Genomic DNA, 13,541 nt, shown 5'->3' on the forward strand with positions numbered 1-13,541 from the left:
TGGCTGACAGCATTTAACAACAACATTTGCTAGACTGGTTCCAATTTAATTGGAAAGTCCTAGTATGATACAAATACAATCTTAGATTGTAAATCTAGATTTAATGGCAAAAATTTAGATGTACCTAATGGTGTGGCACTGTGGGCTAATGTGTCAGACTGCAATGTTGTTTGAACTGCAAGGTCAGTGGTTCAAACTCACCAGCTGCTCCTTGGAAACCTTATACAGGGTCGCTATGGGGCGGAATTGACTTGATGGCACTTAACAACAATGGTGTGGCGCTGTAGGATAAGCACTGGAATGCAAGGCCAGTTTGAACCACAAACCAGAGCTGAAACTGACTGTGAGTTGAAATTGACTCAATGGCACTTAAAAACAACCACCACCACCCTTGAGTAATATAATTTAACATTAATTTCCTTATCTGTGCCCACTTCCATCAAGTCTATTCTGATTCATAGCAACCCTATGTAGGGTTTCCAAGACTGTAGATCTTTACTGGAGCAAAAAGTCTCCTCTCTCCTGTGAGCCTCCTCTGGTGGATTTGACCTTCTGACCTTACAGTTAGTTAGCAGCCCAACACATAACCCACTATACCACCAGGACTCCTTCCTTATGCATGAAGTGGGAATAATAATACCTACTCAGCAGGTAAAAATAAGCAGTAGAAATAGTGCATATAAAATGTTCTTATACTATCTTATAAAAAATGTTGTTAGTGCCATTATGTTAGTTATGATTCCCTGTGGCCCTATATAGGGTTTCCATGGAGAATCTAGTGGATTTGAACCACTAACCCTGTTAGCAGTCCAGTGCTTATCCTACAATGCCAAAACAGGACTCCAAACAAAAAGTAGGCCCTCAAAATTAATTATTATTGGATTATGATATGAATTGAAAGAAAGCATCATCAAAAGGAAGTATCATTTAGTGATTTATATATATAAAGTACCTGAAATCAAGATTGCTTTTGGGTTTGTAATTTTATCACATTTGCCCTTGATTTCCTTATATAAATGAACATGGTTTTTCTTAAAATATAATTCAAGGCTGTAGTATATGCAAATACTGAATATTGATTTACAAATTTTGTGGTTGTTAAGTACCATTTAATCAATTCTGATTCACAGCCATACTTTATAGGGTTCCCGAGGAGCAGCAGGTAAGTTTGAACCACTAATCTTGTATTTCAAACCAACTTTGCAGTCCAATGCATTATCCTATAGTGCCATTGTTGTTGTTAAGTGCTGTCGAGTTGGTTCTGACCCATTACGACCCTGTATAGGGTTTATGAGGAGCAACTGGTGAGTTTCAACCACTAACCTTGCAGTTCAAAGCGACCTTGAGGTTGAGTGCTTATCCTAACCAAGGTTACACAGCTAATATTTTAAGTTTAAGCTTCAATCTGACTAACTACAAAGCTGAAATTCTTTTCCTCATATCACATGACCAATTAACACCATCAACTTTCCTATGCTAACATAATTCTAATTAAAACCCTATCACAAAGACGATTCACCCATCCAACAACAAAAATTAAAATACAAAAAATTTTTCATACTCCTCAATCTTTTGACGAAGAACCTCACAATCTTCTTTATAAATCTGTATCTTGGGTCGGTAAACATACTGACTTAACATCAGGTCGTCTGGAGTAGGAGGTGTATTTACAGTAAACTGAAAGAAATAAACAAACAAATCCCTCAAAATTTGCATTCTGAGGACAAAACTATGTTCAAGAACTAATGCACACATTTCAGAGTGCCTATTTTTAAAAGATCTACAAACAAAAGTATGAATATTCTCATAGTTGGTAAGTTCCAAGATGGCAGGCATTTGTATTCAAGTTTCAGACTTCAAAGTCGAACCCCCAGATATTTAGGAGAACTGTGGATGTTCTACTCACATAAGATTTGAAAGAGATAACGGCTGAGTATTATTTTAAGAAAATCAGTACCTTAAAAGTTCAAACCTTCTAAGAATTATCTTCATGAAAAAAAAATGCATGCTAGTTTCCTGATTATCTTTTCTATTCTCATTTTCTAGCTCTGATCCTTACTTCTACTCTATGCTGAACTCAAAACATTTTTTGGGCATGCTCTTCATTGTAAAATATGGCAGTGAAAATCTGGTATTTTTAACATGTCTTATTGCTTTAATCCTATTTTTGATGACCGTGATTTAGTGTCAGAAAAATAAAGTCTGCTCTTTTTTCATATTACTTTCAAAATCCAATCCAAAACAAACCACATAACTGTCCACGATTCACAGTCAATGTGGCACTTTGACTAGTCATTTTACAACCCTTAGTTTTGAGTTTTGGTCTCCTCATCTAAAAAGGAGGGACAATACTGACCAGTCTGTTAAAATTTTTTAAAAGATACTTATTTTTTGGGCCTGCTGCGGTAATCCAGCAAATGTTAGCTCCCAGCCAGTCTCCCCTGATTGAGGTTTCAATCTTTCTTTCCTGAACACACTCTATAATGGATGTGCTAAGAAAGTACAGAAAAATGCTAAAAGCAATATAATGGAAAGTTGATTCTCTTTATTAAAAAGTATTTTCAAGGCTAGAATTATAAATTTAAAAAGCTATATGCACTGGCACAAAAAGAAATGACAACAAAAGAACTCATATTTTCTTTTTTAAAAATATTTTCTCACTAAAAGAAATCAGAGATCCTCGGAAAAATGGCATTTTCGATAGGAAACAAATATTCGAAACTTTTTTATTGAAATTATATTCCTATTTACAGAAGTATTTAGATAATAAAGGAAGGAAAGCTAGAATTAGGATATCTAACTCTTTACAATCCATAATAAATTAGTGGATCTAATTAATGATTATTAATGATTGTCTATACATCATCACCAGACATTATCTAGAGTCTGGTAAAAGTACAACATACAGTAAACTTGAAAAAAAAAAAACTAAATCTAATTAAGTCTCTATCAATTTACAAATAATACAAAAGGAACATGTTAAAATGAAAGCTTAAGTTTGTCACTATCACTGACCCTACCTACCTCTGCAAGGCCTGGGAAGAAAGGAGGTCTATAGTCTCAATCCTTTTGGTTTTGTTTTTAACTTTTTATTGTGAATTGGGTGAAGGTTTACAAAGTAGATCAGTTTTTCGTTTAACAATTCATAACACATTTTGTTTCATGTCACTGATTGCAATCTCCACAATGTAGCATCACTTATTCTACTTCCTTTCTGTGTTCATAGTTTCCATTCCTCCTTCTTACCTAATTCTTCTGAACTTTGTCCTTTTGTAAATGCTGCCCTTTTAATCTCAAACAGTTGATATTCTAAGGAGTGTGTACCTTCTTAATAATACTACTGTTCTCACAAGCCTGTCTACTGTTTGATGTAGCCTTACTCTTTTTTCACAAGGGTCAGTGCCTTGTGAAAAACACATTTACAATGACCAAAAAACAGAGTAGTTGTTGAGCCTGTTTATGTCCAACTAAGTACTTCATGGGATTTGTTTCTTTGGAAGTTTAGATTCATGGTTTCATGGCGCATCCCCGTTAATGGCCTAGTAACATGTTTAGTTCTTCTGTTCTACTTCCTTATTCACTAAGTGTTTCCTGGGTTCTCAAAGCTTTCAAGTGTCCATCCAAGGCACAACAATTTGTTTCTATTCACCTGGAGCAACAGTAGAAGGATTCTATAAATAAAATGTTGAATGATGCAGAAATATCATAAGAATGTGGAAGTGGAGAGATGGAGCCACTGGGGACTCTAGACCCAGAGGGGGAGAGGGGCTGCATGCTGACGACCGAGGGGCAGGCTTGTGGGGTATACCCTTTGGTTGTTTGATGATGCATGGAGGGGATTGTAATCATGGCAATGAAACGATATACGATAGGATGAATGTAAAGCTAATGTTTTCCCATGTAAACTATATCACATAATCCACAAAAAACATTAAAAGAAAAAAGAATGTGGAAGGCGTTCCAGAGATATGAGAGAGAAGAGGAAGGGCTGGTTGGTCCAAAGTGTGGTGAAACCTAGAGACACTTGAGCCCTTGGACAAGGACATAGCCATAGAGGGCTAGAGCTAAGAGTGAAGCATCCAGCTGACATGGAGCAAGAGGAGGCACACAAGAACACCCAAAGTTCCAGACAGTGCCTACTTGACCTAGCCTCAATGGCTTGATGTTCAGAACTCAACTAGAGGAAGAAGGAAAAAAGGAAAAAGAACAAAACAATTTTTGATAAAGGAAACACAGGTAAATTGCTACAATTCGATGAACTTGACCTATATACTCATGGAGGTAGTAACTCTAGATACCCAGAGAGGAAAGGAGTCTTCACATCAAGTATCAATGCTATCCCCTCTGTACACACGGTAGATAGGAATGGGCAACACAGACATTGGCTACCTAAAATGAGGGGGCGATAAAGGCATGAAGTGACTGCCTTACAAAGTTTCAAGAGGGAGTTTAGTTTAATAGTGTGGGAGGGAAGAAAGACTCACCACTAAATAGTTTTCATCTTGTCTAGATGGGTGTGGTTAAAAGAGATGAGGATAAGATTCTTATGATTCAAAAGTGAGTAATCGTTATCATGACCAATTGCAACTGTCACAATTATAAAGGTAGAAGTATTGTGACAAAAACAGGGGAATGGTTAATCTTACAGTCCAGAAACAGGAACATCAAAGGAAAAGAGCACAAGAGGAATGTGAGACCTTATCCAGAGAAGCAGCGATATGAGAAATGGAGGCAGAGATGGGGACATGGAGAGAGGGAGCAGCTGGGGACTCCAGATTCATGGAAAGAGAGAGACTAAGAGCTGGTGGCCAGAAGGCAGACTTATAGAATGTGCACTTTGGTGGTGTAAATTATTATATATGCCTGAGTGTTTTGTTTTTTTTTAAAAAAAGAGCTAAAGTAAATAGAGAGAAATACTGTTAACTGATGGTACATGGAGAGGATTATAATCATTGTAATGAAACAAGGTGTGTGATTTGTTGAATGTAAAACTGATGATCTCCTATAAACTTTCACTCAATGCACAATAAAAACCTTTAAAAAAAAAGAATGTGGAAGGGAACTGTTTCAACTAGAAAAAAGGACTGAACGGAGATTGTGGAGCGGGACAAGCAGACAAAAGAGGACATAGGCCGAAAATTAAATCCCAAATTACGTCAAAACGACCAACAGTGGTATCTTGAAACTTCTCAGGAAGAAGACTGAAAAGGGAAGCCCATTTCCTGATCACATCTCCCTGGAGACATTCAGAAAGCATAAAAAATACCAAAATACACACCCATCTAAGTATTAAGGCCACAGATAACCCCTGAAGATGCCCAAAAAACAGAAGCAGACGACCATATCTGCACATGTCCAGAAACGAGATAAAGTGACTGAGGAAAATGAGCTGGAAGGAGACCTACATCCATACTGGAAGACGGGCAGGCTTTGGAAATGCCTGAAAAGGAATTCCTAAAAATGATTATAAAAGGTATCAAAACACTATGCAATGCAGTTGAGAAAAATAATGAAGAAGTCATGAAAGTGCTACAGGAACAATCAAGTAAGATAGAGCATTGGAAACAATTCAAAACCTACAGAAAGAGGTCCAAACGATTAATAATAGAATATCAGAAATGGACAATACATTGAAAGGGCAAAGGAATAGAACTGAAGAGATAGAAGCTAGAACTAGTGAGCTAGAAGATAAATCTCTCAACACTACTAAGATAGAAGAACAAATACAAAAAAGAAGTAAAAATTCCGAAGAAGGCCTAAGATTCATGTTGGATAACATGAAGAGGAATAACATTAAGAATTATTGTCATTACAGAACAGGAACAATCACACAAGCCCACAGAGGAGATAGTTGAAGAGCTTCTGGAAGAAACATTTCCTAACACATGGAACATTCTCCAGAATAGACCATGTCTTAGGTCACAAAACAAATCTCCATAAATTTACAAATATCAAAATACTACAAAGCATCTTCTAAGGCTACACTGCTATCAAATTAGAAATCAACAATAGGAAGACCAAGGACATAAAGTCAAATACATGGGAACTGAATAACACTCTGATGAAAAGCAGGTTTAATAGAAGAAATTAAATGTGAATTTACAAAGTTCCCAGAAACAAATGAGAACGAAAACACAATATACCAAAATCTTTGGGACACGGCGAAAGTGGTGCTGAGAGGACAATTTATTACAATAAACGCACACATCCAGAAAGAAAAACGAACCAAAATTAACACATGAACACAGCATCTACAATTAGAATGAGATGAACAGACCCTACAGCCACCAAAAGAAAAGAAATAATAAAGATTAGATCAGAAATAAATGAGATATGTCTCACACCCTATACAAAAATGAACTCAACATGGATTAAAAATCTAAATATGAATCCCAAAATGATGAAGATCATCAATGAAAAAATAGGGGACAAATGAGAGGGTGCTAATTCAGGGCATATACAGACTACTACACATTTTGAAAACTACACAAACAAAAATAGACAAAACAGATAAGTGGGACATAATAAAAATTAAAAACTTGTGTGCATCAAAAGACTTCACCAAAAGAGTAAAAAGGGAACCCACAGACAAGAAAAAATCTTTTGCAACTACATATCAGATAAAGGACTCATTTCTAAAATATATAGGAAAATACTATACATCTACAAAAATAAGATTAATAACCCAATTAAGAAATGGGCACAGGACATGAACAGACACTTCACCAAGGAGATCCAGGCAGCCAACAAACATATGAAGAAATGTTCACGATCACTAGCCATTGTTGTTGTTGTTAAGTGCCATCGAGTTGGTTCCGACCCATAGCGACCCTGCACAGCCATTAGAGAGATGCAAATCAAAACAACAATGAGATATCATCTCATACCAGCAATAAAAGGAAAGACCAAAAAAGTTGAGGGCCATAAATGCTGGCGGGGATGTGGAGAGACTGGGACACTCCTGCACTGCTGGTGGGACTGCAAAATGGTCCAATATCTCTGGAAAGCAATATGGCGCTTCCTCAGAAGGTTGGAAATAGAAATACAATATGATCCAGCAATTCCTCCACTTGGTATTTACCCACAAGAAATACGAGCCACAACACGAGAAGATATATGCACACCAATGTTCACAGCAGCACTATTTACAATAGCAAAGAGATGGAGACAGCCAAAGTGCTCATCAACTGAAAAATGGATAAACAAATTGTGGCATATACACACAATGGAATATTATGCTACCTTGAAGTATAACAAGGAAGCTGCAAACCACCAGTTAACATGGATTAACCTTGAGGGCATTATGTTGAGTGAAATTAGTCACAAAAAGAGAAATACTACATAGGACCACTACTGTAAAAGACTAAGAAAAAGAACCCATACTAAAAGGGGGTGGGGAGATTCTTTGCTGATTACTGGAATGTTGGGGGTGGGGTGAGGGGAGGGACGGAAAGGTACAGCACAGGGCAGGGAATAGACACAGGATAGTTAGGGTGCTGGGAAGGGGGGCAATATACAAAAGGGGAGGGGGAATGGAAGAACAAAGCAGAGGGAAGAACAAGTAGGCAGGTTCGCATGGGCTAAGTGGGACAGAGGTAAATAATAATGTATACACAATCTGGGAATAACAGGGATGGGGGTACATGGATTGAGACATGGTTGGAATAGGGGAAAATGGGGAAATAATGTTAAGATGCTTGGCTGTCTACTGAATCTTGGTATTCCTTGCATTACATTATAAAATAGACACTGGAAGGGGAGAGAAAGGAAAAGCCAGAAATAACACCATAGAAAGCTTATAAGTCCGTCTTCTGCCTATAACTGACTGGAATACCTAAAATGGGGATACAATATGACCAGTGAAGGAGGCTGCCTGCAGAGCCTCTGCAATACATAAGACTATAGGTGGAATCCTGAACAGCATCCAGAATCTTCAGAAGTGGGAAATTTCCCCCTGAGAGGACAGGCACATAAGCCTGGAGTGGCTAGAAGAACAGAAGATATCTCTTGAAAGAAAGACTGACAGGAAAAACACAAAACAAGAGAGGCAGACCAACCAATTACTACAAGAACAAGCAAGTTGCCCGCCTAGGAGATATCAAGGCAAGCGGTTGGGTCCCCTCAGAGTAAACCCCCTTCCAAGACTAAGACTCTATGGGAATACACACTCTGATGGGTGACCACAATCGCCATTGACAAGGGGAAGTGAGGGAAAAACAGGTATGAGGCTGCAAGCTAAGCCCTACAACATTCAATAGACTCCTATGAACCTGGGTGGAGACCTGGTTGGCCATTAGTGTGAGAAGACCTGGGGACTTTTGGTCCCAAAGTCAGTGACATAGGACTAAAGTGGAGAGTGAAGTGTCAAGCTGTTAAGAAGAGAGGGCATATGCACAAGAACACCCACAACACTTGCAGATAATACCCACTTGACCTGGCTTCAATGACTGGATGATCAGAGCTCAACTAAAAGAAGAAAGAAGAGGAAAAAAAGAGTAATCTGAAGCAATGTGATGAACTTGACATACACCTATGGATGCAGTAGTTCAAAAGAGGGAACAAATCCTTACAGTAAGGATCATTCCCACCCCACCCCCCTCCAATACACAGAGTAGACAGGGATGGGCAACTTGGACATTGGCTACCCAAAATAGGGGGCTACAAAGGCCAAGAAGTGACTGGCTTATAAGCTTTCAAGAGGGAACCTAGATCCAGAGGGTGTGGAGGAAGGTAGAATCTCCAGTGAGTAGTATCCAATCTGTCTAGGCAGGGCTGATGAAAGGAGATGGGGATAGGTCTCTTGTGATACAATAGTGAATAATTGTTATCAGGACTGATTGTGAGAGTTGCAAATGTAAAGGTAGACGTTTTGTAGCAAAGAGGGAGTGATTAACTTTGCAGTCTAGAAGCAGAGGTCCCTGGGACCATCAAGGGAGAAGAGCGGAGAGCGGGACCCTACCCAGAGAAGCAGTGATGCCAGAGTTGGAGGCAGAGACGATGATGTGGAGAGATAGAGCGGCTGGATACCTTAGTTCCAGAGAGGGAGAGGGGCTGTGTGCTGAGGACCAGGGGGGCAAGCTTGTAGTGTATACCCTTTGGTTGGTTGATGATGCATGGAGGGGACTGTAACCATGGCAATGAAACGATATATGATAGGATGAATGTAAAACTAATGTTCTCCCCTATAAACTATCACATAATTCACAATAAAACATTGAAAAAAAAAACAAAAATGGATGCAACAGTACACTGACAAGGTACTGCCAGAAAATCTAGCTGGATTCAGAAGAGGACATGGATCCTTGCAGATGGATTTTAGCTAAAAGAAGAGAATACCAGGAAGGTGATTATTGTGCATTATTCACTATGCAAAGACTTTTGACTATGTTATGACAAACTATGAATTACAAGCAATGAATAACATTGCGAAGAATGTGTATTCCAAAACACTTGAATGTGTTCATGAGGAATCTATATATAGACCAAGAGGCAGTCATTTGAACAAAACAAGGTGATACTGAATGGTTTAAAAATCAGGAAAGGTGTGTGCCACAGTTTTACCCTTTCAACATACTTATTCAATCTGTATGCTGATCAAATAATCTGAGAAGCTGAATTATATGAAGAAGAGTGTGGACCAGTATTAGAGAACACTCATTAACAACCTTCAATATGTAGATGATACAACTTTCCTTGCTGAAAGCAAAAAGGACTTAATATATTTACAGATAAAGATCAAAGATCATAGTATGGACTGTACCTCAATGTAAATAAAACAAAAATACTCAAAACAAGACCAATAAATAGAATCATGATAAATGGTAAAGATTCAAGCTGTCAAAGATTTCATTTTACTTAGATCCACAACCAAATGCTCATGGGTGTAGCCGTCAAGAAATCAAATGGCACTACACTAGGCAAATTTGCTGCTTAAGACCTCTTTATAGTGTTTAAGAATAAAAAAAAATTATCAGTTTGAGGACTAAGGTACATCTGACTCAGCACATGGTATTTTCAACTGCCTCAGATGCATATGAAAGTTGAACAATGAATAAGGAAGACTGCAGAAGAACCAATGAATTGATGGCACTGGAAAAGACTGAAAGTACCATGGACTGCCAGAAAACTGGAAACTGTGTTGGAAGAAGCATAACCAGAATGTTCTTTAGAAGCAAAGATGGTGGTACTTTTGTCTCTCATACTTTGGACATATTATCAGGAGGAACCAGTTGCTGGAGAAGGACATTATGCTTGTCCTTCCATATAAATTGGAAGAGTCAGTGAAAAAAAGGAAGATCCCCAACAAGATGGACTGACACTGTGGCAGCAGAGATGGACTCAAGTATAACAATTTTAAGGACAGCACAGGATAGGACAGTGTTTTGTTCTGTTACATACAGGGTCACTATGAGTAGAAACTGACTCCATGACACCTAACAACAACCAAAAATTATCTAGGCCTCTTGTAATTGAGTGCTAGGAAATATGGACAGCAAAAGTAGTGTACAGAATACCCACTCCTGGGCACCCACCCTCCACAAAAAACCGTCCAATGTAATTCTCCACATCCTCTCTGCCCCATCTGCCACCCAGAAGCCATGTATTACAGCTGGCAATGACACCACAAGCTATGTTCCTGAATATTCCACGAAAAAAAGTTTACAACCTCTCTCCACTGCCTTAGGGAATTTATGTGCTTAAGAAATACACTTACCAATGGTTAAGACACTGAGATTTCAGGGTTCATCTATAGCAGCTAATAAGAACATGATCAAAACATTCAATAAAATTAAAAATTTTAATTACTTAGTTAATCCACAGTGAACTGGGGATAAAATAAAATAGTATTAAATATAAAAGTATATTTTATATGAAAATAAATAAAATTTTAAAAAGTTCTATCTAAACAAATATGAGATGTCATATTAAGATATAAATAGTTACAATATAAACTTTCATTAAATTTTTATTATATAAGTCAAGTAGGAGTTGTATTTCCAGAATTACAGTAGGCCATCTAGAGGTTAGCGTTAAACTCCTTGATGGTGAATGTTATGTGTAAACTTGACTAGGCTCTAATTCTCAGTGCTTTGGCAGCCGCTGGTATTACACTGTAGGATAAACACCAAACCGCTAACCAGTTTGCAGTTCAAACCCTAAATTACTATTGGAAACCCTATACTGGTTTGCTATGGCTTGGAACCAACTCAATAGCACACAACAACACAAACATGTAACACCTCCCAGTTTGTGATCTGATGTGAGCCATCTATTATTCAGAAGAGGAGTCACCTTTGGTGTGTGACCTGCATTTATGATATCAAAATAAATGTTTTGGCAAAACTAAAAAAAAAAAATTAAAAATCATCTAGGCCTTATATTTTGTCAACTGATGAATTTAAAAAATATATTTAATTTCTCTTGTACTAACTTTAAAAATTTATCCTTTCTGTTAATTTTTGTTTTCTATTTCACAAGTTTATCTTTTGCCTTTGTTAATTTTGTCTCCCTATGCATTTTGTGTATTTTATTTACTGTTCATTTCCTGATTTTTAAAAGTGATTATTAAAAAATTTCTTTACATGCTCTTCTATAGTAAGAAGTCCTGCTGTGGTGCTGTAAGTTAAGCACTGGGCTGCTAACTACAAGGCTGTGGTTCAAATCTACCAGCTAATCCTTGGAAACACTAGATAGCATCGCTAAGAGTCAGAACTGACTTGATGAACCTCAACAACAATGACAACTTCTATAAAAATAGATATCCAAGGTTTTTAATTTCCTGTTAAGTAAAAATTTTAGTATCAAATGTTCTCTTTTTCTTTGCATTCTAAATAGTTTTTATTTACTCTTTGATCCAAGGTTATCTAGAAGTGTGTTTCTTAATTTCAAAGAAGCAAAGACTCCTGGTATGGTGCTGTAGGATCAGCCCTGGACTATGAACCATAAGATCTGCAGTTCAAACTTACCAGTTGCTCCTTGGAAATCCTATACAGAATCCCTGAGTTGTAACTGATTTGACGGCACTTAACAACAACATAACAAGAATGTTTTAGCTTTATGTGAGCTGAGCCCTACAACGCTCAATAGACTCCTGTGCACCTGAATGGAGACCTGGTTGCCTAGGTGGCAAGTCCAGGGGACTCTTGGACTCAAAGTCAGCGACATAGCCACAGATGACTAGAGTGGAGAATAAAGCATCCAGCTGATAAGACGAGAGGGCACATGCACAAGTACACCCACACTTGCAGATAATACCCACTTGACCTGGCTTCAATGACTGGATGATTAGAGCTCAACCAGAAGAAGACAGAAGTGGGGAAAAAAGAATAATCTGATACAATTTGATGAACTTGGCATACACCTATGGAAGCAGTAGCTCAAAAGAGCGAACAACTCTTCACAGCGAGGATCATTCCCACCCCTTCTGCACATGGAAAAGACAGGGATGGGCAACTTGGACATTGGCTACCCAAAATGGGGGACTACAGAAGCAAGAAGTGACTGGCTTACAAGCTTTCAAGAGGGAACCTAGATCCAGAGGGCACGGAGCAAGGTAGAAGCTCCACTGAGTAGTATCCATTCTGTCTAGTCGGGGCTGATGAAAGGAGATGCAGATACGTCTGTTGTAATACAATAGTGAATATTATTATCAGGACTGATTATAAGGGCTGGAAATGTAAAGGTAGATGTTTTGTGGCAAAGGGAGGGGAGTGATTAACCTTGCAGTCTAGAGCGGAGGTCCCTGGGACCATCAAGGGAGAAGAGCGGAGAACGGAACCTTACCTAGAGAAGCAGAGATGCCAGGGATGGAGGCAGAGACGATGACATGGGGAGATGAAGTGGCTGGGGACTTTGGACCCAGAGAGGAAGAGGGGCTGTGTGCAGATGACCGGGGGACAGGCTTGCAGGGTATACCTTTTGGTTGGTGGATGATGATGCATAGAGGGGATTGTAACCATGGCAAAGAAATGATATACGACGGGATCAATGTAAAGCTAATGTCCTCCCATGTAGACTATCACATAATTCACAACAAAGCATTAAAAAAAGTTTTAGCTTTAAAAAATATGTATTTTTAATTTTGTCCAATTATGACCAGATGGTGTTTTCTATAAATTTTTTCCAGTGCATTACGATTTTTCTTTGTAGCCAAGAGTATAACTAATTTTTGTAAATGTTCAAAAGATTTAAGAGAAAAAAAATTCCTGTACTTTTTTAAACTTACAAGTCTGTAAATGTTTCCATTCATCATTTAAATTGAATTTGTTGATTTGTTTTTTTAAATATCTCATGAGATGGGAGAACAATTAGACAGCTCGCAATGGCTAAGCGAGACAGAGGAAAATAATGATATAAGCACAACCTGGGAAAAACAGGGTTCTGGGATACAGAGATGGAGCCATGGTTGGAATGTGGAAAAGGGGGGAATAATATTAAGATGCTTGGCTGTCTTTTGAATCTTGGTTTTCCTTGCATTATATTATAAAATAGACACTGGAGGGGGAGAGAAAGGAATAGTGAAAAGCATCACCATAGAAAGC

The 13,541-nt window shown here is 38.1% G+C and overlaps 1 protein-coding gene across 1 annotated transcript in view; it reads right to left on the minus strand.

Moving 5' to 3' along the window:
* The window catches only part of CASC5 (cancer susceptibility candidate 5), an 80,375-nt gene that overhangs the window by 24,120 nt on the left and 42,714 nt on the right, over positions 1-13,541 (minus strand). Inside the window, exon 14 of the mRNA XM_006831900.1 lies at positions 1,562-1,677. Coding sequence (XP_006831963.1) covers positions 1,562-1,677 — 116 coding nt within the window. The remainder of the gene's footprint in view (positions 1-1,561; positions 1,678-13,541) is intronic.

This window comes from Chrysochloris asiatica, unplaced genomic scaffold, assembly GCF_000296735.1.
Source record: "Chrysochloris asiatica unplaced genomic scaffold, ChrAsi1.0 scaffold00004, whole genome shotgun sequence".
In the NCBI taxonomy this organism is placed as follows: domain Eukaryota; kingdom Metazoa; phylum Chordata; class Mammalia; order Afrosoricida; family Chrysochloridae; genus Chrysochloris; species Chrysochloris asiatica.